At 44.0% G+C, this 25,324-nt stretch overlaps 1 protein-coding gene across 2 annotated transcripts; it reads left to right on the forward strand.

The window, feature by feature from the left end:
- The first annotated feature begins 2,872 nt into the window (after positions 1–2,872).
- SF1 (splicing factor 1) lies at positions 2,873–23,683 on the forward strand. 2 transcript variants are annotated; one of them, XM_069965306.1, is made up of 12 exons: positions 2,873–3,014; positions 7,052–7,177; positions 9,694–9,769; positions 14,441–14,593; positions 15,005–15,094; positions 15,176–15,359; positions 18,844–18,959; positions 19,053–19,160; positions 19,251–19,440; positions 20,855–21,038; positions 21,117–21,287; positions 22,616–23,683. In XM_069965306.1, exons 1-12 carry the CDS (start codon positions 3,011–3,013, stop codon positions 22,942–22,944), a joined length of 1,731 nt encoding a protein of 576 aa, XP_069821407.1. In that variant the 5' UTR covers positions 2,873–3,010; the 3' UTR covers positions 22,945–23,683. The 2 variants fall into 2 exon arrangements, with proteins under 2 accessions (XP_069821407.1, XP_069821408.1); XM_069965307.1 differs by lacking the exons at positions 2,873–3,014; positions 9,694–9,769 and having other exon boundaries at positions 7,091–7,177.
- Positions 23,684–25,324: the final 1,641 nt, after the last annotated feature.

The raw sequence follows: 25,324 nt of genomic DNA on the forward strand, positions 1-25,324 counted from the left end.
GAGATTTATCTGACAGATTTTTGAAGCTAAAGCCAGGAACAGACTATAAACAGGGTGCAGGTCATAAAGGAAAGACTGAGATTCCCTGTCTTTTTAAGTCCATTCCGGACTTTGGCTTCCAAAATTGGTCAGATAAATCTGCCAGTGTAAATGTACCATTAGCGACCGCACTCCTGAATCATTGCGGCCCAACAGAAGCTCAGCCAGTCAGTGACTGCAGCTGTGTCCTGTCTCACTCACTGATTGGCTGACGTGTCAATTCTTACGAGCGAAGAGAGGAGACGCGTGAGTCTCCCATAGACTGCCAGTATGACACGGAGGCTGGCAGAATTCCCTCAGTCTTACTCCCTGAGAACTCTGCCTTACACACACGCCTTCTGCAGCCATAGCGCGCACACACGCAGCCTGCTGCAGCCATAGCACACTAAAAAAAAACACATGATCTTCTCCCAGAGAGAAAACACTGACTGCACTAATTTACTGCTACACTACTCCTAGCTCCGTCGATTAGGGTGTGTTCACACATATAGGATCTGTAGCAGATTTGAAGTTTCATATTCAAAGCAAATCTGTTGCATACAATGTACATGTGAACGCACCCTCAGGATATCTTCATATTACACTGCTACATATATAAAAGCATCCAGGAAAAGAACAGGACAGATCTCTCCACACACAATGAACTCTTCCTCCTCCGAAACAGACTGCCAAATAGTGACCACCAACCTTTCCCTGACCATCCTTATCTAATAGGGCCAGTTCTTTATTACTGATATATGGAGAAAAGGTTCTTAAGATTGATAGAACGTAAACAATCATTTTCTCAGGTCAGTGTTTTCCATTATTATGTGTTACAGAAAGTGATGAGCGTATAGTATTCAATCCAATAGTGTTCTCTTCGATTACGTTTGATTATTCGAACAATAATGCAGTAAAAATTTGATTCACCCTCCCACCCCCTGGCGCTTGTTTTCCAGCCAATAAACATGCAGGGGGGAGGGACAGGCACTAGGAAAAAAAACAACAACTCTGTGATTGGCTGGGGGGGGGGTTCAAGCCGTGGTCAAGTGAGTGGGGATACAGCGCGTGCTTCAGAGGGCTTTTATACTTCACATCCGACCATGTTCTCTGGACCTAGCACTGATTTCTTCCCAGCTAAAACTTCCGCTGCAAAACAAATATAATTTTAATAATTTTTTTTTTGTGCAGGTTCGGATTCTGCACTGATCCGTGTTTTAAATCATAGTCCATCCTGTCCATAATTTTCACCAGGTATTCACCGAAATCACGACGATTGCTGGGCCATGTTTTCTTGCAGGGCTGTCAGTACGCGGGGGGCTGGCATTCCTCATGCGTATTGCGTCATGCATGCATGTTATATGTACGAGGACGTAATATATATGCTAATATTATGCACCATCTAATAAGTACGCAAGTACCGCTAGACCAAAATGTACACCTCTACTTTATGTTCATGCACCCTGGCATGCTTCCCCTGCTGGTCCCATATGCATTCGAGGTGTTGGCATCATTTCCTAAGGTTTCATTGTGCACTTGGTGACCTCCTAGTGGTCGAATATTGATTTCTAGTTCCTAAGTATTTTTCTCCCATAGGCTATAATGGGATTTGATAGTCGTTCGAATATACGGAGCTATTTGATTCGAATATTTCACTATTCACTCATCTCTAGTTACAGATATAATAGGAGCGCCACTGGGAAGCGGATTCGTTCGTTGCCATTTGTTCTATGATACGCGGTTATCAAGTTCACACGTATTGGAAGTATATGATTACAGTGTATGCTGAGCCCTGTACTTCCACGCAACGGCAGAACTAGTGGTTCAGGCAGATATCCTAAGAGCGGATAGTTCAGAGGCAGTGTGCTTGCTGGACCTTGTAGTGTTATGCAGTGATTAGACTGTTTGCAGGATGTAAAAAAATGAGAATTATGGGTAAATTCACACGGGCAGATCCGCCGGGAGTCTCACGCACGAAATCCGCAATACATGTATTAATAATAAAAATAATACGTGTATTGTGGATTTTGAGCGTGAGACTACCGGCGGATCCGCCCGTGTGAATGTACCCTAATGAACAAGTTTTAGTCTATGACACAGCATATATAATAAAAGAAAATCTGGGTGATACAAGCCCTTTAAGTGCAGAGAACAGCTATAAGGAGGCCATTCATGTGTCTGTCTTACAGCGATTCTCCTGGGTTCCCATAGCAACCAATCACGGCGCAGCTTTTATTTCTCACACTGCTCTGGTAGAATGAAAGCTGAGCTGTGATTGGTTATGAGCCACAAAGACTCTTCCTACTAGAGTAATACCCAAGGAAGGCGGCCATACTATCATGACTAGCTACTGCTCCCCTCCCAGGTCACAGCAGAGGGGACTATCAGGTGACTGAACCGCCGGACTACCGCCGCCATTTAGAGACCGAAGCAAAAGCGAGGCAGCACCGCTGTATATCGAGGCGCCGGTGCCTACAGCCAGGCCAGTAATCCCGCGAACGCTTGCCGCCATTTTCCTCACACAATCACATCCTTTGCCCCAAAAAGCAAAATGGCGGCAACAGGCAGAGACACATGTACACAAGAAAGGAAGAAAGCGGCGAGTCAACGTGAGGGGGCTGACAGGAATCCAGCGAGCGCACACCGCCGCCCCGCAGTGATAGGCCGGGACGCCAGGGGTCGCCACTCCCCCTCTTCTCTTTCTCACACAACCACAGAGCGGCGCGCATCTCATTAGCATATTCAACGTCCCATCGCGACACCGCCCCTTCCGGCTCTGCTCGCGCCGTTTACGTCACGCTCCTCTCTTTCACGCTCGGCCGGTTGTGACCAATCGCTGAGCGCCTCTTTGTGACCCAATGAACGCTGGAGTTATTGTCCTAAGTGGGAGGAGTAACCGAGCTTATAATAAGGGCAGGTGTTAAACGTAAGCGCGCAGTCATCTTGGATGAGGAGAGAGCGGTAGAGCCTCGTGACTGGACGTGGCCGCGAAATGGGTAAGGCGGGCGGCCTGCGGTGCACGACGGCTGCGTGTGTGAGCTTTACGGCTGATGTGTAATAGTGGAGTCCCGTGTGGGTGTTTAGGGTCTGGGTGTGGTGTCTATAGTACACGTGTGATGCACACCTATATGTGGGGCTATCGGTTACCGCTGCTAGGCCGGTAAGATGGCTGCAGACACGGTCCTAGTACTGCAGGGCATGTCTATTGCCTCATACTCTGCATACTGTGTGAAGGCCGGAGGCTGCCCCTGCTCTGGGGTTTAACAGTACAAAAGAAGGGTTGATATGGTCGGTTATAAAAGCCTGTACTTGTTTCCCATGACGCTGCAGTCCCTCACTCCCAGGGGTCATTCCCTGGTGGCCTCACAATAGACTGTGTAATGCTGCACCCTGTTACTGACCTCAGTAGATGTGCGCAGTGGTGGCTGCAGCAGCAGCGCCATTCATAGCATATGGTGACGCGCCTGGGGAGCAACAGCAGGGATGAGTACTATTTTTTTTTTTTTATTTCTCTTGATTATATGCTCCCTTATTTTTTTATTTAATGTGCTGTTATCCTCTATCCTGTGGAATTGGGAACAAGCTGATCAGTCAGGGATCCCATTTAGAGATGAGTGAACTAAGGGTGCTATTACACGGGATGATCAGCCCTATCCGGCCGATTATCGTCCCGTGTAATAAACACAACGATCAGCCGATTGTTGTCATTGGCTGATCGTTGGTATAGGTTCAGACCTATAATTGTCGGCCACCGACCGCTCATCGCTACGTGTAAGGCTGGGTTCACACTGCGTTTTTGCAAAAACGGATGCATTTGTGTGCATCAGTTTTGATCCGTTTTTCCATTGACTTCCATTTTTTTAAAGGATCAAAACGGATGTTTTTTTTCTTACGGACGCAAAAACGTTGCTGACACTATTTTTTTTGTCCGTTAAGAAAAACGGATCCGTTAAACGTATGCTAAAAATGCAGTGTGAACCCAGCCTTACAGTGGTGCGTGGCCGGCGGATAACGATTTGCAATAGAATACATTACCTATCCATCGTCCAGGTTTCCTCCACTCCCGCTTCACAGCGGCCTGTCTTAGCTGACGGTTACTCAGCCAATCACAGGCCAGGACCACCGCGGTCAGTGGTTGAGTGGCCTGTCAGCTAAGACAGGCCGCTGTGAAGCTGCAGCGCCCGGGGAGAAGAGGAGCAGGAGGAGCCCTGAACCCAGCATAGGTAATGTATACTAGTTTAGCAAGGGCTGTAAGGACATCGGTAACAATGTCCCTGCAGCCCTTGTTAAATGATTATCGGGCCGTATAATAGGCCCTATAAACGAGCGCCGATCTAGACGAATGGCCAGGAATGGACTATAAACAGAGATCAGGCCATAAAGGAAAGTTTGAGATTTCTCCTCCTAAAATCCATTCATGGCTTTGGCTTCAAATCTTTGTCAGATAATCTGTCAGATAATCTTTCTGTGTAAACGGACCCATTGACAGCCCGATATTTGGGCAGTAAGGGCTACATGGATATCGTTGGCAATGCAGCCCTTGCCCAAACACCTGATACCTTACCTCTCCCCACTCCTGGTCTTCTCTCCTGTGCTATGCAGCTTCCTGGTGGCAGCAGCGTCTGTGCGGCCTGTCAGCTGGGACCAGGATTCTGCGGCGCACAGGAGAGAAGACCAGGAGCAGGGAGAGGTAGGGTATTAGGTGTTTGGGCAACTCTCTGCTGCGCATCGCTATTACGCGTAGCGATGCGCGGTTGGCGCCAGCTTTTTTTAGGTCCAAACCTAAACCAAGAATTGGCCAATAATCATTGTCATCAACTTATCCTTGTCTCTTACACGGGGCGATAATTGGGCCTATTCGGCTGATTAATAGGGCCCTTACGGTAACCCCCAGCAATTCTGAGTGAAGGAAAATTAAATCGCCACAAATATTCCAGATGTGAATACCTCTTTTAAGGTTATGTCGCATCTTCGTCGGAGCTCTGTTATGGGGGACTTCGTTGCAGTTTCTATTTTTTGTTTACACAGGGAGATGTGCGGCTTATAGGAATATATTTTAGCATGGCCCAAAAGATCAGCCGAGGATCTGTGTTTTCCGCTCCTCTTATACTTGTACAAGGTGTGATTTTTGGCTGAAGAGTTCTCTAGCAATGCTCCTTGTATATAATTTGCCCACATAAAAGGGGCTTTACTGTGAGCAGATCCTGAGGTATCTTGATCTGGGTTGTGTACGCTGGGTGAAGAGCAAAACTCTTAGGTGTTATCTTCAGGTTGGGCTGGCTTTTGCCTTTTTTTGTGTTCGTTTAACAGATCAATTTAAAGGAAACCTTTCACCCCAGCACCCAAGGCAGAGCCCGTTCGACCCCCCGAATACTTACCCCATACTGCAAGTCCCGCTCTAAAAGCCAGTCCCGCCGCAGAGAAATCAATGTCCATAGGAAATCTCCGCCGGGCGGCGGGACCGGCTTCTGGAGTGGGACTTGCAGGATGGCATACTTATACGAGGCTCTACCGGGGGGGTCAAGCGGACTCTGCCCTGGGCGCCGGGGTGAAAGGTTTTGTTTAATGTAAAGAACGGATGCTTCACAGGTGTGAAGCCATGGGTCTCCAAACTGCGGCCCTCCAGCTGTTGCAAAACTACATTTCCTATCATGCCTGGACAGCCAAATCCAAAGCTTTAGCTCCTGCTGACGACGCCACTTCTAAGTCAAACTCGTTTCAGCAGCGACCTCTTGTCCACCAATCACTGGTCACTGCACTGTCCCGTCTGTCAGTGATTGGCTGAGCGAAATTGACAGCGGGATTGTTCAGCAGGAGACCTGGAGACATCACAGTAGGACACCAGGGGAACCTAGTAAGTTAAAGGGGTAGTGCGGCCCTAAACAATTATTCACTAACACACATTACAAAGTTACACAACTTTGTAATGGAAGTTATGTTAGTGAATGGCCCCCTTCCCCGTGTTTCCCCCCACCCACGCCACCCCCGGAAGTGAAATGCTCTATACTCACCTGATCCGTGTCGACCCCCCCCCCCCCATCATCTTGTGACAATGAAGTAATCTTCGGGCGGCTGCCCGAACCGCTTCGACCGTCCCTCCTGCTGGCTGCCCTCTGCCGCATCATCAGCTGCTCAGCCGCGATTGGCTGAGCATAACTGTGCTCAGCCAATCGCCCGAAGATTACATCATTGTCGCAAGATGGCGGACTGGGGTCGACACGGATCAGGTGAGGATAGAGCATTACACTTCCGGGGGTGGCGTGGGTGGGGGGAAACATGGGGAAGGGGGTCATTCACTAACATAACATACATTACAAAGTTGTATAACTTTGTAATGTGTGTTAGTGAATAATTGTTTAGGGCTGCACTACCCCTTTAAGGGCCCTATTACACGGAGTGATGATTGGCCCAATTCAGCCGTTTATTGCTTCATGTAAGACAATGATCATCTGCTGATCATTGGTTTAGGTTTGGGCCTAAAATCGCCGGGCGATAGCGATGTGTGGCCGATGTCTAATTATTGCCCAGACACCTTACCTCTTCCCACTCCTGGTCTTCTCTCCTGTGCCCCACAGCTTCCTAAGCCCAGCGGCTGCAGCATCTGAGCTGTCTGTCAGCTGACAGGCCGCTCAGACGCTGCCGCCGCGACCGGCTAGCTGCGGAGTACAGGAGAGAAGACCAAGAGCCGGAAGAGGCAAGGTAACAGGTGTTTGAGCAAGGGCTGCATAGACATCGCTAATGTCCATGCAGCCCTTACTGCCTGTTTATCGGGCTGTGTAATAGGTCCAGTTAAATGTTACTAAAATGATCGGGCTGTAGTCGGCCTATGTAATAGGACACTAAGAAGCATTACCTTAAAGTGACAGAATACCCCTTTAAGTGAAACTGTAGTGTGGATCCAGCCCTTCCATTATACTTTTTTTTTTTTTTTTGTACTTTCTGCTTTGTCTAAAAAGTGTCAAATTCTGCATATGATTGTAGCTTTGCTTTAGATACTTTCATTAAAAACTTCATACATTCTCATTGTTCTCAGACTTTCCCCGGAAGAGAAAGCGCAGTCGTTGGAACGATGAAGCTCCCGACCAAAAGACGATTATTCCTGGGATGCCGACGGTTATTCCTCCAGGACTTAGTCGTGAGCAGGAGAGAGCCTATATAGGTAATGTCATGTGTCCTCTTTTACCGTCAATGCTTCAGGAAGTGATTCCTTATATTACTATTATAATTTTGCCTTATTTGTTAGTCTTTAATTTGCTGACGTTTTTCTAAGCTTAATGGTATTCATCAGAACAGCTTTTATGTTAGTGACCAAACCCTTTACTATTATAATGATACCTTGAATGTTTTATTTTTATTTTTTTTTTAGCCAGTGCAGATGGTTAACTTGTTACTAGTATTGTAATTGGTCGGTGGTGACGTGAGCGCAAAGAATCCAGCACCAGAACAGTCCTCATAGATTACTATGGTTCATAGGAACCTACCCCAGTCAGGTTAAATAGTATAGGGAATGAATAATCCAGACAGCCCTTAGCATTCAGATGAACGGGCTGCTGCTATAATACATGACTGATCTGTTCATCAGACTGCCAGCTATGTAATTATATAATAGTTTTTATTCAACAGAAAAGTCTTTTAGGGTACGTTCACACGTACAGGATCCGCAGCAGATTTGGTGGCGGAGATTAGATTCAAAGCAAATCTGCGCCATCAAATCTGTTGCAGATCTGCTGCGGTTCCTGTACGTGTGAACGCACCCTTAGAATGCGTTCACACGTACAGCATCCGCAGCAAATTTGGTGACGCAGATTTGAAGTTGCAGATTCAAAGCAAATGAAATCTGCTGAGGATTTAAGTCTGCACCATCAAATCTTCTGAAGATCCTGTATGTGTGAACACACCCTTAAAAAGTTTTAAAGTGGGTGAAGTTTTGAGTAAGTGTGGAAAGGGGGCTTGTCCCTTTAGTTGCTTATCTGCGACCTACTTGATAAAGGGACAGATGCATGATTGTAGGGGTTTGTACCACTGGCATACACCACTGCCACCCCATTTATTGTCTGAGTTACAGTGCTCTATTTTTTGCACTTCCATATTCAGTGTATGTAGTGGCAGTCCTGTATGTGCCCTGCTGCTCCATTCAGACAGGAGCTTTCCGGTTCAGTCTTGGGGTTTCTAGTAGTTGAACCAGCCCTATGCAGTCACACTTATCTTCCCTTCAGGAAAGCATTATCGTGTTTACTCTTGTGAATACATAGCTGTAAGGCTAAATTATCCCCGGATGTTCTCCCGTTCCGTGTGTCCATGACAACCAATCTCTTCAGCAGTCATGCAGGTGTTGGCTATCCCCTTCAGGGGTCTTGTTTTACAATGACGACCCCTCTCCATACGTCCTATTACAAAACATACTAAGCACATCTATGAATTACTAGGTAGGCTTGTCATGTCACAGTGCACATGTACTGCTGGAGTTCCCAATCTGCAACATAAATAATGGTGACCGATAAATTTGCATGCAGCCCTAGGGAGTCCTGGAAAACATGGATACAGCTTGTGGCCGTATCCATGTTTTCCCAGGCTCCCTAGGGCTGCATCCAACTTGGTCAGCCACCGTTATACATATGCTCAAGTGGCACTCATCTCTAGAGATGTTCCATCCTTTGTTTTATAAATACACATCATGTTTCTGCTCCATTATGGAAGCAGTAAATCCAGTCATCCAGGAATAGAAAATCACCACCACATCTTTCCTCAGGTTGTGTGTGATATTAGATTTAGACTTTTCTTCATTGGAGCTGCAATACCACACTTAAACTTAGGAGAGGAGTGCGGTGCTGTTTCTGGGGGGACATGTATTCACCATGCCCATCTCCCAGCCACCCAGGCTTGATTGACTTGTTAAGTGCCAGGAACTTAATACTACTGTACCCGATTCATGTGAACTAAGCTTCTGAATGTGGCCCTACTGCCTGTATCTATAGTCTCCTTCAGGGTACGTTCACACAGCACTTCCCCCTCAATGAACTGACTTCACTGGGACTTTGGTGCTGGAAAGAATTGACATGTTACTATCCCTGCTCCCATTGAAGTTAATGGTAGTGGATTTTGAGCAATAAGATGCACTGATTTTCTGCATCCAAAACAATGTGTGTTGTGCCTGTGTGAATGTACCCGTATCCTGTGAACCTGCCTGCCCTGAGCTTGTCCGGTTATCAGCAGGTACAAGATGACTTTCTGGTGTTGGTATTCTGATGGGATATAGTAGTCATTTATAGAGTTATAATCCTATTGTGTGACTGCCTATTGGTGTTGGGGATTGATGTTATAGTTAAATGCATGTGATGTTATAGTAAAATACAGATGTTATTTTACATAGTCTTTTCTATGGAACTTGTATGACGTAAATTCCAGCCCCTTATTTGTCTGGGACAAAACTAACCAAATCCTAGTTTATTGGGGTAAAAAAAAAAGTTCCTGTTGAGAATTTCCTGTTTTATGATGGTAAAATAACCCTAACCTATTGACAGCCAATGTTTGAGTTTTATCAACTTTTTAACACATTCTCTTCCGGTCATAACTTTGTATTTGAATCGAAATGTTATGGGTTTGATTTTCTCCTTTTTTGGGTTTGTAACAACTTTCTCCCGTTCCTTTTTTGTTTTCTAACCTGCTTTCTTCCAGTTCAACTTCAAATTGAGGATCTGACTCGCAAGCTTCGCACGGGAGACCTGGGAATACCCCCTAACCCAGAAGACAGGTTGGGATACCCCCTCCATTCGCTTGTCACCTGACAGTAACGGTTTCATCTTCTCTTGGGCTTGTTAATATAGTAATTTGTATCTTTTGTAAACTATGGCATGTAAGCAGGGTGTAAGCAAGTGTCACTTAGTGGAATTATCTTGTGCTCTCCAAACATGTAGAAGCTTACATATTGGATCCTTATGCTAAAAGTAGAGCAGAAAGCACCTGTGCGCACATAGCCTTATTACCTGATGTCTTGTTTTATTGGATAGCCTGTGTGACCCGTAGCTTCATCCCGGTAACTGTTTTAGACCATCAAATGTTATTGGTCTAGAAACAAATTTTTTTGTGTTTGTTCCCTAAATCACAAGCTGGTGTTACCTTCAGTTACATTTCCCCTCTACCTTCTTTGCTCCTTTTTATGTAACTAAACCTGTATAGTAAGCTATGCAAGTTTCCGTGACTAAATGTAAGTATGAACCTGAACTTCAAACTGGGGTAGCAGCAATACAAAAATGTGTACTCTCCTGCCCCAGTTCACGTCGCCACTGTTCTGACAGTCCCCATTCCTGCTGTGCGTGCTCAGCCAATCAGTGGCTGAGGTAGATCATCGCAGGCGTTATCTTTGAGAGTCAAGATGAGGACCAAGAACTGGAGATCAGCCGTGACTGCGACAGTGTCAGAATGACAGCAGTAGTGCAAGAGTGAGGTGAGTAATGCTTTTTTGTGTTCCTTCCTGTCACATTTTTATTTCTTTAGTTCTACCAGACAATTCTTTGACAATCCAGGAGGCTTTAAGGCCAGTTATTTGAGTTATGCCTTATTTGCACATCTATGGTATAAATGTTTCATAGATGAAGCTCCCACTAGGCAGCTCAGTCCTCCAAGCTATGGGGTCTAGTGCTGTAATTGTCCAAGTTGCAAATACCATTTTTAAAGGGACCCTGTCATCACTTTCCCTCCCATGGACCATGAGTGAGTGGGGTGGTCCCCACTAGCTTCTCCTTCCCTTTAGCGTTGGTAGATCTCTCAATGCTTGTGTATAGGTAGAGAGCTATCAATTAGTGGGGCAGGTAGATTCATGGTTCAGGCCGCATTAAAGAGATGACAGGTTCCCTTAAAATTTTTGTGTTTTCTGAAAAATAGTTAACTGTTATGTAACAAGAAAAGAGACCTGACGTAAAGGCAAGGGAAGGGAGTGTCGGTCTGACTGTTTTTATCCATACACCTACACACTCTGCCCCATATTGGTCTCCTTTTCCACAGCTCTTCTCTTGTGATATGATGGAAAAGGCCTCAATCTAGGGAGTAAAGCACATAGTTGTGGCTTGTTCTAAAGATATGGTCCAGTATGTGGCTGTTGTCAAAAGTTTAGCAAAATGACAGTGACACTTTAAATGTACATTTAAAGTGTTCCTGTCATTTACAGACTTGTCATGTCAAAGGTTTTGATCTGTCCGGGTAAAAGTGTTCAGCCCCCTACCAATGGGGAAAAGACACACTGCAGCACGTCCACTCATTGCTCTGTTAAAAAAAACGCTCATAATGTAAGTCTATAGAGCGTGTCTCTTCTTTATCTTACACAGAGTGGGGAGAGGACGCGCTGCCATGGACTCCTCAGCAAACACTCCGACCCAGACTAATGGTGCGTTTACATAGAGAGATTTATCTGACGGATTTTTTTAAGCCAAAGCCAGAAATGGATTTGAAAAGGGGAGAAATCTCAGTCTTTCCTTTATGACCTGCACACTGTTTGTAGTCTGTTCCTGGCTTTGGTTACCTGTGTTAACGCACCATTACCAAACTTATGACATGTCTGACACTAGAGCAAAGGCCTGTTGTGTCTCATGATTGAGATAAGACCCTGCACACACTTTTATCACTTATGGGGAAAACTTAGTTTTGGAATTTCTATTTTATTAATGATTGAGATACAAAGCCTGAGCAGCTCTTCTGAGAGATTATGAAGATCTTTCCTGTTCTGATTTGTTAGATGTACTTGTCATATGTACCTATGTACCACTATCCAGGCCCAGACATGACCCCTGTCAGACAGCTTCAATATTATTAGTGCTCGGCCGTTCTGCACCTTTAGGTTTTGGTTTGGTAACAAGCTGTTACATCTTAGCATTTGGGTGCATTTAATTTGCAGGGTCGCCCTTTTTTTCCAAAAGAGCTGGGGAGGAGGTGGCTGAACATAACATGCACATGGCTACAGCGCTGGGGCTCGCTGTCCTCTGCTTCGGTTCCTGGTCCACCAGTCGCTTCCTGGTCTAAACAGGGTCATGGCATGTCAGGCCTGCTCAGCCAGTCAGCTGCTGAGGCGGGACCCCTCTACATCACGACCCGGGTCACTAATCAGACAAGGAAGCAACTGGAAAGGACAGTAAATCCCAGTAGTGCTGGAGCCAGAGAGAGAGCTGCATTTCATGTTTAGCCGCCACCACCTCCCTGGCTCTTCTATAAAACAAAAAAAAGGCCATACCCAGAGACCATCAAACTTTATACCAACTATGTTTCTGCAAAGTTTTCCTTTTTGATGGGTATAATAGATTAGTCTGTTGCACTTTTCTTCCTATAAAATAAAAAATAAAGTTTTTGAAAATTGAGTTTTTAACAGCAGAGTCGGAGTCCAGTGTGCACAGAGTTCTGACAGTGTCTGGAGAGCGAGCAGATTTCCACTAACTGATGCTTTATGTCTATGACTATCTGTATTTACACATTGTTGCCTTGTCTTCTGGTGGCAGCTTATTGCTGTTTTGCCATTTTTTTTTTACCTTTCGGTTGTGTTCACACGTTGTAGTTTTGCCTTCAATTTTCATTATTTTGCTGCAAATTTGGCAAGGCAGCACCGTGTGATCTCAGCTACATTAGGAATTGTGTATGGGTGGAGTATAGCCCTCAGGCCTAAAGGCCAAGCTGCTTCACTGTTTTCAGTGAAGGGCCTGAGCGGTGCTATATTCTCTTTAGTGGTCTTTAAAGGGGTTATCCAGCCTTAAACAAACATGGCTGCTTTCATCAAAAAACAGCATCTCTCCTATCCTGTTTGGGTGTGGGTATTACGTATGAGTTCCCTTGAAGTGAACGGAGATTAATTGTAATACCACAAACAACCTGGGGACAGGGGTTGCGCTGTTTTTGCAAGAAAGTTTTCTTTTTACTAATCCTTGATAACCCCTTTAAATGTCATTCACCTCCCTCTCAGCTTTGCCTGTAGTGTTCCTTTAATCGGTAAGAAGCTGGTTTACTTATGTTTAATGACCTCCATGTAGGCTAGTATCTCAACATTCATTTCTTACATTTACTGATGATGTTGCTTGATTCCTTCCCCATAATGAGTAGTGACCCTGTCTTAGAGTAATGTTTATTCAGCGATTACAGCTAGCCACAGATCCCACGTTGGCGGGACGAGCGCTCCCTGAGGTCAGCTCTTATATACGTAGTATAAACCATAGAAGCTGCAGAGAAGAATGGCTATCCTGTGATCTTCCTACATCGTCTCGTATGTTATTAGCCCCACGACTCAAGGATCTATTGAAGATTTCCGTCACGTGTCATACCCCATATCTTGACGATGGTTGAGCACTGTCCAGATATCGTGGTAGATCGGTGCCGGTCAAATATGGATTCAATTAACCAGTAACCATTTTCTTTTATAATATTTTTTTTTATCTCTAAATCCCAATTTCTTTGGAATGTCTTTGCCTTTTGTTTTCATTGTCACTTATGTTATTAGATGGACAATTTATAGGGCAAATATTCCATATCCATCTGGTTTGTTATACAACCTTAACCAACCCTGTTCTCTCAGCTCCTAAGAAGCAGGTGTTAGAGGAGTTGCCTCTTGTCTTATGGGATATAACAGCCTTTGCACTTTCTAAACAGGTTATAAAACATTATTGCGCCCAAATATAATAAGGTTTGTGAGCAGATATGAATTAATGACACTAATGTTTTTTTTTTTTTTTTTTCTCGAAGCAGCCCTCAAATAATTTGTATTTTCGGCTGAATATTTAACCATATTTACAGATTTAACCTGCTGCCTTTCTCTCTAGTCATTAAAGTGACTTTTTTTTTTCTCCTTTGGCCCAAGCCTTCCTTATATCCCTTGCTGCGTATCATGTCTAGCAGGTGCCATAGGCTCCATGGTAAAATCTTAGCTTTGATTCCTTTCATTCTTTTATAAAGATGAAAGGAGATCATGGAAAAGTAATGGAAATAAGACAGAGGTCTGCCAGTTTCCTTACTTTGTGCCTTTTTTTTTCCGTTGGATTTGATATATATCAATGTGCGCACATAAAAACAGCATGTCAGATTAAGCTATAACCAAGAAGGCAGAGATCACACTAATATTCCTGACTATTCTTCAAGGACTTTATGCAGCGGTTGAAGAGATTTTGTTTTGATGCCTACAGCTCTCCATAGATTTTGACACCACTTAAAGTACACGTAATCTGACGATCCTTAGCCATATGTTTTCTTTAAAGAAAAAAAAAATATTAAAGCAGTACAATGTTAATAGGATATTATCTAGTAGCCCATAAATGTCTGCTCCTGACCACAGATTTAAGGTGGTGGATTGCACACCATGAATATTGCAGCCATATATAACACTGGAAATGTATATGACCTGTGTAGTGAACTGTGTTTGCCTTTTTTTGATCCTGTTTGCTCTCCCGCCATGCAGGTCTCCATCTCCTGAACCGATCTATAATAGCGAGGGGAAGCGACTTAACACACGAGAGTTTAGGACACGGAAGAAGTTGGAAGAGGAGCGGCACAACCTTATCACAGAGATGGTTGGGCTGAACCCAGACTTCAAACCTCCAGCAGATTATAAGTACGTGTTATAATGGGCTGGTTTTCCTGCTTCATCGATTTAAAAAAAAAAAAAAAAAGTTAGTGTTTCTTCAGTTGATAGTGTCTGAGCCTATGCCATTATAAAAAGCACAGCTACTTTCTTGCAAAAACAGCACCACCCCTGTCCTCAGGTCGTGTATGGAATTAGAATTCAGGTTTACTTCAGAAGAAGTGATCTGCAAAACTGCACCCAAACTTAGGGAAAGAGAGGTGCTGATTCTGAAAGAAAGCGTCAATGTTTCTAAGCCTGCACAACCACTTTAAAGGAGGAGTCCAAGCAAATAAAAATCTGAATGGGCAAGAGGTGGCGGGACAAAATAAAGGACTTTATCTAGTCGATAGAACTTGTACCATTCTGCTTCGCTTTAATGTTGTTTTACTTGTTTTCCAGACCACCTGCTACTCGTGTGAGCGATAAGGTCATGATCCCACAGGATGAATACCCTGAGATTAACTTTGTCGGTTTACTTATTGGTCCCAGGTATAAAATATTCTCTTTTCTAGTATTGCCTTATTTTATTTGTCGTATCTCTGTATTCATTGCCCGTTTTGTCCGCTGTAGGGGTAATACGCTGAAAAACATTGAGAAGGAGTGTAACGCCAAAATAATGATCCGCGGCAAAGGCTCAGTGAAAGAGGGCAAAGTGGGACGTAAGGACGGGCAGATGCTTCCGGGGGAAGATGAGCCGCTTCATGCCTTGGTAACTGCTAACACAATGGAGAATGTCAAGAAAGCTGTAGATCAGGTAAGTGTTTTTTTGTCACCTTCTTACCAACTATAGGTAACAACAAATCAACAGACCACCTTGACAGATTGCAGTCATATCAATTTATCTAACAATGAGTATTGGACATGTGGCCCCCTACCTTCTTTTGTTGGTGCCCAAAATATTCTCGGTCAGATATCTAGAAGAACATAAGAGATAAATTGGAGCATTGGAAACAGCTGGACATAGTCATTCAGCTATTTCTTCTGATCCCTTTTCTTACTAAAGAGATGGTTCTAATTTTCCAATCACCTGAAGCCAGAAACACAGATTTGTCATCATGTTACAGAGCAGAAGGAGCTGAACAGGTTGACATATATCTTTTTGGGAAAAGATTCAGTTTACTCTTTTAAATTGATTGGAATCTGTTTCCATTCTAGGGCCCGTTCACACAGAACGAAAGAATCCAAATTTCAAGCAGAGCTTGAAATTCCACCTGTCCCATTGATTCAATGGGGTTTCTTGTGCGTCTCCCCTCAAAGAATTGACATGTCAATTCTTTAAGCGGATGTGCACGAGAGAACCCATTGAATCAATGGGACAGGTGGAATTTCAAGCAGTGCGTGCTCCACTTGAAATTCTACCTCTTTTGCTCTGTGTGAACGGGCACTAAGAAGTTCCGTCCATTAAAGGAGACATCCAGCGAAGTATTCTATTTCCCCCAAATCATCAATATACACTTATTACAGGAAATGCTTATAAAGTGCTTTTTTTCCCTGCACTTACTACTGCATCAAGGCTGATTTGTATAACTTTTAGAGGGCAATACAATACTTTAATAAAAATTTTCACCGGACTTCTCCTTTAAGTGATAGAATGATCGGGGATATCAATCAACATGTTACAAGTTACACTTTTCCCACAAAAATATGTATAAATCTGCTCAGTTTTTCCTGCTCTGTAACATGATGGCGATAGATTAGATAGCATTGTCTTGGACAGGTTCCCTTTTAACCCTTAGGCGATGCTGGACGTACCCGTATGTGCAGGGCCGCCTCCATGCGTTCAGAGCGGGACCGCGCTCTGAACCGCCACGGTCTCGGGTTTTCCCCTCGGGACCGCGACTATTAGCGGGCACAGGCCGGTCAAGTCCTTGCAGTCAGAAGCAGTGATCTCTGCTGCCACCTCTGTCTGTGTTGGGAGAGGCTTACTGTGGGGATTTTCTCCTACACTAGACAGTTCCTAATGTCGACAGAGGTGGCAGCAGGGAGCACTGTGTCTGATCGGAATCTTCCACTATATCCTCCAGGGTATGCAGCAGCAGGTAATTACCAGAAAGCCTTAGTTTTAGAGTCTGACACCCTGATTATGATTATTCATCACTTGCAGCCATAGTGATTACTATCTCTGATAGGCAGGACAGTGAGCGCAGGGAGATAGCCCTCCCTAACATGTATGCACTCGGAAGTCTTTGATCTTCATGAGGTGCCGCTCCCTCTGGCTGCTGCATTACAGCTTTCTGCCTATTCTGTGCCTAGAGTGCAGGATCCCATAGAGCATGGAGAAGCTTGCATGCTATTGCTTCCTTCACCGTAAAAGACCCCAATTGTTGTTGGTGGGGGTCCCAGTGCTTGAACTTCACCCATCAGATACTGTTAGCAATACACTGCACAGTGGAGGAGTGACCCTGAATAGAGCTAAATCATTCTATATGACAGGGCACAAGTAAAGCCACTATATACCTGTACTCTGCACATTATAGTGATTAATAACTTTCAATAAACATAAGTGTTCATTCCTTTTAACCCCTAGACAACTTAGGACGTACCGGTACGTTCTGAGCTATAAAGCGCGTTCCGGAGCGGAGCGTGCTTCATAGTAGGTGGGGGCCTCACCATTAATGACGCCATTAACTCCTCAAACGCCGCGGCACTTACCGATGTAAGTCCCAATCGTTAAAATGGACCGCAGGAGGTTTCTCACCTGCCTCCATGCGGTCCGATCGGCACTCTGGTAAGTGAGCCTGCAAAGGCAGGCTCAATGAGCAGAATGCCAATAACACTGATCAATGCTAGGCCTATAGCATAGCAATGATCAGTGTAAAATCAAGGTAGTGTATGTACAAGTCCCCCAAAGGGACTTCAAATGTGTAAAAAAAAAAAAAAAAAGCGCTATAAGCGTCACAATAGGCCTATTTTATTAATTGCCCAAAAAAAGCATTTAAAAAAAAATATATATATAACATTAGAAAATCTGTGTAACCTGCATATGGTTGTGTTCGGACTCAGCGATAGAGTAATAGTATCACGTCGCTGTTACCATATAGTGCATTACGTAGACACAGGAACCCCCCAAACGTTATCATATTGCATTCTTTTTTACGATTTCACCAATTTATATCTTCATAAATAATTTTGGGGTTCCATCATACATGTTATGGTAGAATGAAAGACTCCATTACACAGTACACCTATTCCTGTAGATACAAAACTGAAAGTGCTAGAGCTCTTAGAAGGGGAGGAGGGAAAAATTAAAGCGCGAAGAACTATATTTGCGCGGTCCACTAGGTCATTTAGGGCCTGGTCCTCAAAGGGTTAAGGGAGGATTGTGCAAAATTGCACTGCCATTTATGGCCACTAGATGTCAGTACAGCACAGATGCCCTAATGTGTACCTGCTGTAAGGATATGTACTATCCTCGCTATTATACAGGGTATGTAATGGATGTAATACTAGGTTCACTTGTACTTCTAGTCCATAGAACAGTCCTACATGGGCTACAGCAAATATGAGGGAACATTCTGTATTATGAATGTATGGATTAGGTTACTTTTATATGCATTAGGTAGACTGTATCTTAGAAAAATGTGGTTTTGACATCACTCACTGTAAAATAGTGTTTTATTTATTTATTTTTTTCCTGCTTAAGTGTTGGGGTGTAAAATCTGAGGAATCCCGCCTGCCTCAGTGTCCCACAGTGTCTCTATGGGAGGGCTTTTACGCCTCCGCTTCCATCACTCTCCTCAAAGAATTAACATGTCAATACTTTGCGTGGAGAGCAGCATCGTGTGAGCCCTCCCATAGAGATACTGTGGGACACTGAGGCAAGCGGGATTCTACAGATTGTACTCAGTAAGAATATACCCTTAGTCTTCTCAGCAGTGTCCTCCATAGCTCCAAGTACAGCTGCTAGTGTGGGGAACCCACCTCCTTCCTAAGCTTGTCTGCACTAGTCATTGCTGTGTGCGTAGGACCCGGCTGTGGCTCCATAGCAACCCAAAAGCAGAACACTCAGTCAGTACTATAGAATAATCTCTATTGAAGTACCTGCTGTAATCTAGTTGCCACTTGTCGGTGCTTGACGTTGCAATCGATAGGCTGCTGACCTCTGGTCTGTTTGGCTGTGGGGTCAGGATGGATTTCTTGTAGCACTTGCATTTCCCATATAGGAAGTTTATTCTACAGTAGTTACTCAGCTAAACTGAACATATGCTTGTCTTTCACTTTTTTTTTCTTTTTTATAGATTCGAAATATTCTCAAACAAGGAATTGAAACACCTGAAGATCAGAACGATCTCCGCAAAATGCAGCTGCGAGAGCTGGCACGACTCAATGGCACCTTGCGTGAGGATGACAACAGGTTTGCTTTATTTCCTCTTTATAAGTCTTACTACTGAAATATTGGATGCAATTGTTCCATATTCATTTTTTTTTTTTTTTTTTTAATTTCTAGGATTCTGCGACCCTGGCAAAATACAGAAACAAGAAGTATCACCAATACCACCCTTTGTACAAAATGTGGAGGCGCTGGTCATATTGCCTCTGACTGCAAATTTACAAGGTAAAAATTCTGTAAAAATCAATCACTTGGCAATGCTAAGTATCACACAGCATATCTGCAGTTATTTAATATATTTACATTTCTATCTAGTGTCCCAGTCCGGCCTGGTGAGCCCCAGTCAGCACAAGATAAGGCAAGAATGGATAAAGAATACCTTTCTCTTATGGCAGAACTTGGAGAAGCACCGGTACCTTCTTCTATAGGGGCAACAACTCCGACCCATACTCCTATCCAAGGATCACCAAGACCTACTGGCATGACTACAAGCCAGCCACCTGTGGTACGTAGACATCACTGAAACTGACTGCAAGCTAGCCTATGTAGCCCACTGGTTTAAGAAAGTGTAGAAACTTTATAAGTGCATCAGGGCATTTGAATCTTTGTTTTCAAAAGGGAAAAAATAAAACCATAAAGAAATACATACCATATAACATTGAGTCGCCTGTGGCTGTATCCATGTTTTCTTGCCAGTCCTAGGGCCACATGCATCTTTAGGCCACAGGATCCACATGCCAAGTGTTCCCATTTGCACGAACCAAAACTTACTGGAAGTTGCTCATCTCTTTTGGTGACCGCTTTGAGATTCCATAAGGCCCCTTTCACACGTCGGGAAAGTCTATCCAGATTTCATATTGGGAAATCCATATAATTTCCTGACCCATAGAGTTCTGTTGGACATGGACACCCCTCAGGATTTTACTGAAGGGTGCCTTTTCCAGAAAACAGCTCAGGAAATTATAGAATCTCTCCTGTTCGTCCAGAATTCCGTCATGCATGCCCTATAGAAGTCTAAGGGAGTGGCCAGAATTGCAGTGTTTTCTGACGCACGTCTGGAATTATGAAGGCTACAATATTTTTTTTCTTTTCTGAAAGCACTCTTGATGGTTTCCTGACCGTAAATACTGATTACTGACATTAAATCATGATTTATTTTATTGGAATTTTAGAATATAATACAATCTAGTATTTGCAAGAATAAAGAGTAAAAAATAATGTAGAGTGTCCAGTCATTAAATCATGATGGTCAGGATTTCCTGACAATAAAAAATGAAACGACCATGTGAAAGGGGTCTTAGGGGATAAAATGTATTGAACCATCTGTAATTCCGGACTCTCCCATAGGGTTCTATGGGGGAATCCATGACCGAATTCCTGATTAAAATAGGTTCTATAGTTTCCTTACCTATTTTCTGGAATCAACAACCTTCAGGAAAAATACTAAAGGGTGTCTGTGCCCAGTGCAATCCTATGGGTCAGGAAAACTGTCTGGATATCCTGATAAGGAATCTTTAAATAAATTTCCCTTGAAGTAAACGTTTTGGGTGCCTCCCCTTGTGGCTCCTTTTTCCTGACCTGGTAATTTTTCATGTCGAGCTGTTTGACATAGTAAACAGTGTATCATCATCCACATTACTTTCCAAGTACTGCAAACCAGCCTTCGAGTCCTCATTGATTTCCTTTGATCATCACCACTGGGACCACGTTGCTTATTGAACCTGATTCCCTTATATTCCCATTGTCATATAGAGCTGTGTTGCATGTTCTTTGTTTAGATGGAGAAAACATGAAGGAACATAAAGTCTTGTTCTCCAGGTCAGCACAGGGCATAGATGTCCCACCAGTTAGTGTTATGGCATATTATGTTTAAATTATTCCAATGTAATCATTTATTTTTTTTCCTTCCTTATTTGTAGAACCGGCCGCCTTGGATGGCAACTGAACGTCCCTTCCCATCCTTGCATGGTGCCCCTCATACCTTCCCCCATCCGATGGGAGCTGCAGGAAATGGTCACCCTCTACAGCCCAATCCTGCAGGACCTCACCCGCACTGGATGCAGCCTCATCCGGGAGCACACCCCCCTGGTCCTCATCCTATGGGTAAGCCTTTGGGTTAGTAGTTTAAAAAAAGTGGCATAAATCCTTTCCATGCTCATTTTAATTTAATTTCCGCTTTAGGTCTCTTGCACACTCACCCTATGGGGTTGATGCCGCCACCACCGCCACCTCCTCCTAGTGGTCCTGCACCGCCGCCACCACCTCCATCTGCACCCTCTTTGCCTCCATGGCAGCAGCAACAAGCTACTGGTGCACCACCCCAACCCGGAGCTCCGCTACCTTGGCAGCAAAGTAAGTATTAAAGATGTGAAAGATACTTGAGAAATACACCCAAATACATGTCCTAAAAATGCCAGTCATAGTAGACCCAGCTTGTATCTGCCACTGATCAAGCAAAACCTCTGCATGGTCAGTCCTGGCTTAACCAATCTAACAGGAAGTATTGATCTATTTGTGATCACATCATTCTTTGCTAATCAGCCGCTCTCGGATTATATGAAGTAGGGCAAGATTTACGTGTGTCACAGCCTGACCCTTGAGCTGATGAACGTAGTAAGAGCAGGGCTGGCATCTGCTGGAACCAGGAGTCTTCCTGCTTATTAGTATAATGTCACTACATGTGATGGTATATTTGGGAGATTTCTAACCCCCCTTACCCCCTGGCTTTGTTCTGGCTATGAAGAGTCAGGGCCCTAATACTGCTACACCTCACAGTATTATTGATTATCCAAAGAGCTTCAATACAGCACAGTGAGGCACAGCAGTGCTAGGGTCCAGGGGATTCTAGGCCCAACACTATTCACAGCATTTTTTTTTTTTTTTTTTTTAGCAAAATACAAACTAGAGATGAGCGAATCGCTCATTGAAACGAAGTGCTTCATTTGATAAGCGCTCCACTCATCAAGTCAGCTGACTGTCAGCGCTGCTCTGCTCCCTGCCACTCCTCCCAGAATGCCAGGAAAAGCTGGATCCAATCCTGGGAAACTTCTCCTAGTTTCCCAGGATTGGATTCAGCTTGCCCCGGAACCTGGGTGGAGGGGCAGAGAGCGGAGCAGCGCTGACAGCCAGCTGACTTGAGCGGAGCTAAGTGATTCTTTTCGTTTAGATGATCAATTTAGCTCATCTCTAATACAAACACACAGGTATGTTGGCCGCCATTGACTGAAGCACATTACAATAAAAATGGAAATTTCATGTATGTATAAACAGTGTATACTGGCGAGGCCAATGTGTAGGTTCCTGCTAGGCGATGATATTGGCCTTTAGTGAGCAATCTGGCCTCATATGCCCTTTCTGATCAGTTACAACAAACTTCACTGATGTTTACTTTTACACTGAATAAAATGACAGCACTTTCTACACTCAGGCCTGTGTGAAGCTGAGTTGTGATTTGTTACACTCTGCAGGATCCGTGTGCAGCGGCAGCATGGAACAAATGGCTGTGAATCAATAGTTAATAAATGTTGCAAAGGTGATGAAACTATTAAAAATGCCCCTAGAAACAGGTGCAGCTACACTGATAAATGGGGGTCACTCTTCTGAATAATACATTTTCCACATCTGTACTTGCTTTTCTTTGTTTATATATCCTCTATAAACAACAATTCCTCTTGTTTTAGGTGCACAGACCACCAACGCCGGTTCAGCCTCCCTTCCACCTTGGCAGCAGCAACAAGGAGCTGCCTCCGCTACATCTGGCAATGCCATGCAGTCCAGTGCCTCCCTTGTTCCTCCTCCTCCTGGTGTTCAACCGCCTCTGCCTCCAAGTGCCCCGCCACCTCCACCACCACCTCCCCCTGGAACCTCTGGGCTTATCTATGCTCCACCACCTCCTCCCCCTCCTCCAATGGATCCCTCCAACTTTGTCACTATGATGGGGATGGGTGTTCCCGGCATACCCCCCTTTTCTATGCCTCCCGCCCCTCCACCACCCCCTCCCCAAAACTGAATCCATTAAGTGATAAGTGACAGGGCTCTTTGCCTTACAGAACTCCATACAGCAGATGTATGCCTCCTCCCATGAATGCAAGTGAGGATCGGCATACTTCATGTGTCAAGGTTTTGACCTTTTAAAGTGAAGACTAGCAGTTCACCAGAGTCCAATAACTTCAGTATGTCAGTAATACTTGTGGTAGCATAAAGGAAACTCGTAGGTTTTTTGTGTAATGTTAATGAACTCTTAACATTTTAGGATTGTCGCTGTTCTGACGGCGACCTTGAGATCTCTCACCATATCATTCAGATCAGTGTTGCAGCCTGATTTCAGCGGCAGAGTCCGCAAATCGAACTGCAGAAGTATTGTTAGCTTACATAGAATTACTAGCTGAGCCCACCCTGTGGAAATGAACCTCACTGACCCTCGGTTACAATGCACCCACTGCCCAAAGTGCTTTTTTTTTTTTTACACCTGGTCTTCAGTCCTTTTTCTCTAGACACCTGGTCTCTCTTGACTACACTTAATGTCTAGTGACCTTTATGATATTGTTTTTTTTCGTACCTCCAGTATGTCTGTCCTCCTCTCCCCATACTGATGTGATTTACCAATGGATGCAGAGTTCTGTGTGTGACACAAAGGCAGAGGTTGTAGCATATAGATAAAGGGTTTACGCTTTTGCACCCTTTCGCTTGCTTATTTTGTCTTATGATTCTGTATAAAGCCTATCTTATATTAAAACCTTTTTAATGAATGAGGTCTCAAGGTGTTCAATATGGTTTTATGTCCAATGGAAGATCTCACGGTTGGAAGTGTTAAATTGGAACCTCCAGTAAATTTTCTCATTAAAGGGGTACTCTGTAGAAAAAAATTCAGATCAACTGGTAGAAGTAATTTACAACTCTGTATAACTTTCTTACATTTAAAATTCTCCAGTAGATATCAGCTGCTGTATGTCCTGCAGGAAGTAATGTATTCTTTGCAGTCTGACACATTGCTCTCTGCTGCCACCTCTGTCCATATCAGGAACAGTCCAGAACAGCAGCAAATCCCTATAGAAACCTCTTGGTCTGGACAGTTCCTGTTATGGACAGAGGTGGCAGCAGAGAGCACTGTCAGACTGGAGCTGAGAAGTACTAGAAAAAAAATCTAACTTTCTGACACCAGTTGATAAAAAAAAAATATATATATATATATATATATATATATATTATATAATATCTACATGTGCCCTGGATTACAAGCATAATTCGTTCCGGGACTGTGCTTGTAATTCAAATCTGCTCTTAAACCAAAGCAAATTTTCCCATAAGAAATCATAGAAATGCAGACAATTGGTTCCACACCCCAAAAATAATTATTCTGAATAACATAAACAGGTGAAACATTCAGAAACAGCAGAATATGTGATATTATAAGTTACTGTACAGTAATGGAGAGGATGGGAAACACAATGACGGACAGAGACTGCAGGGAGCAGGAAGGAATGAGCAGGGCAGATGTGGGCACAGTATATCAGCGCTCTCTTTTTGGGGAGAGAGGGGTTACAGCTATGGAGAGATTACCTCCACAGTCCTTTCCCCTGATGTAAGCCCCAGCCTGAAGTGGATCTGCTGATTTGGAAGGTGAGGGAGACTTCCTGGGTCACCCAGCTGTAGACCCAGGGTATCCCTTTGAAATGGGTCCTGTCACATTAAAAAAAGAAACCTTTGTAAATTTTCCAAGCGCTTCACTACCTGGCTTTTTGCCATTTCTCTTTAGATACAGGAGATGTGCTTCTATGACACTTGTCTCCTTCAGCGAGCCAGGGAGCGATTAAAAAAACACAAAAAATGCCATGTAAAGTTTTTTTTTTATTAAAATTTTTAAAAGGACAGGAACACTTGAAGTAGCAGTTTAATTTGCAATGACTAGTGATGAGCGAACTTCATACAAATGTCCGGGTTTGGCCACGGGGCTCGGAGAAATTGAATGCCACCCTAGTAAGTCCTAAAAAACACAGCCATAGATTGTATCCATGTTTTCCTGGCAGCCCTAGGGCAGCATCTTATTTCCCTGGACATTTTTCTGAAGAAGGTATGACTCCATCGTGCTCTGGTTCATCTGATACCGATTGTGCGGCATTTGATTACCAGTGGATGAAGAGGTTAGATGTAGCCATAAGGCTGCCTGGTAAACATGGCTATCCAACAACTTCAGCCACCGATAATCGCATGCCATATGCTCTGGTTTGGATGGAGGTTTGCTCAACTATGACAGTTCTCATTTCCCAGCCCTTCACATCCATATTTCCTTGTCTGAGCCGAACCTTGACACATACCCGAGCAAACACAGCTTGCATCCCTCAAGCATTGGGAAGGAGATTGCACTGTATCTGCATAGATACACAGGGGGA

Source organism: Dendropsophus ebraccatus, chromosome 4, assembly GCF_027789765.1.
Source record: "Dendropsophus ebraccatus isolate aDenEbr1 chromosome 4, aDenEbr1.pat, whole genome shotgun sequence".
NCBI classification, from domain to species: domain Eukaryota; kingdom Metazoa; phylum Chordata; class Amphibia; order Anura; family Hylidae; genus Dendropsophus; species Dendropsophus ebraccatus.

Bases quoted from the DNA above. Each gene is read 5' to 3' on its own strand.
- SF1 (XM_069965306.1), top strand. The intron at 15,360-18,843 runs GTAAGTGTTTTT...TCTTTTTTATAG, and splicing joins TCAAGAAAGCTGTAGATCAG to ATTCGAAATATTCTCAAACA. The intron at 19,161-19,250 runs GTAAAAATTCTG...ATTTCTATCTAG, and splicing joins TCTGACTGCAAATTTACAAG to TGTCCCAGTCCGGCCTGGTG.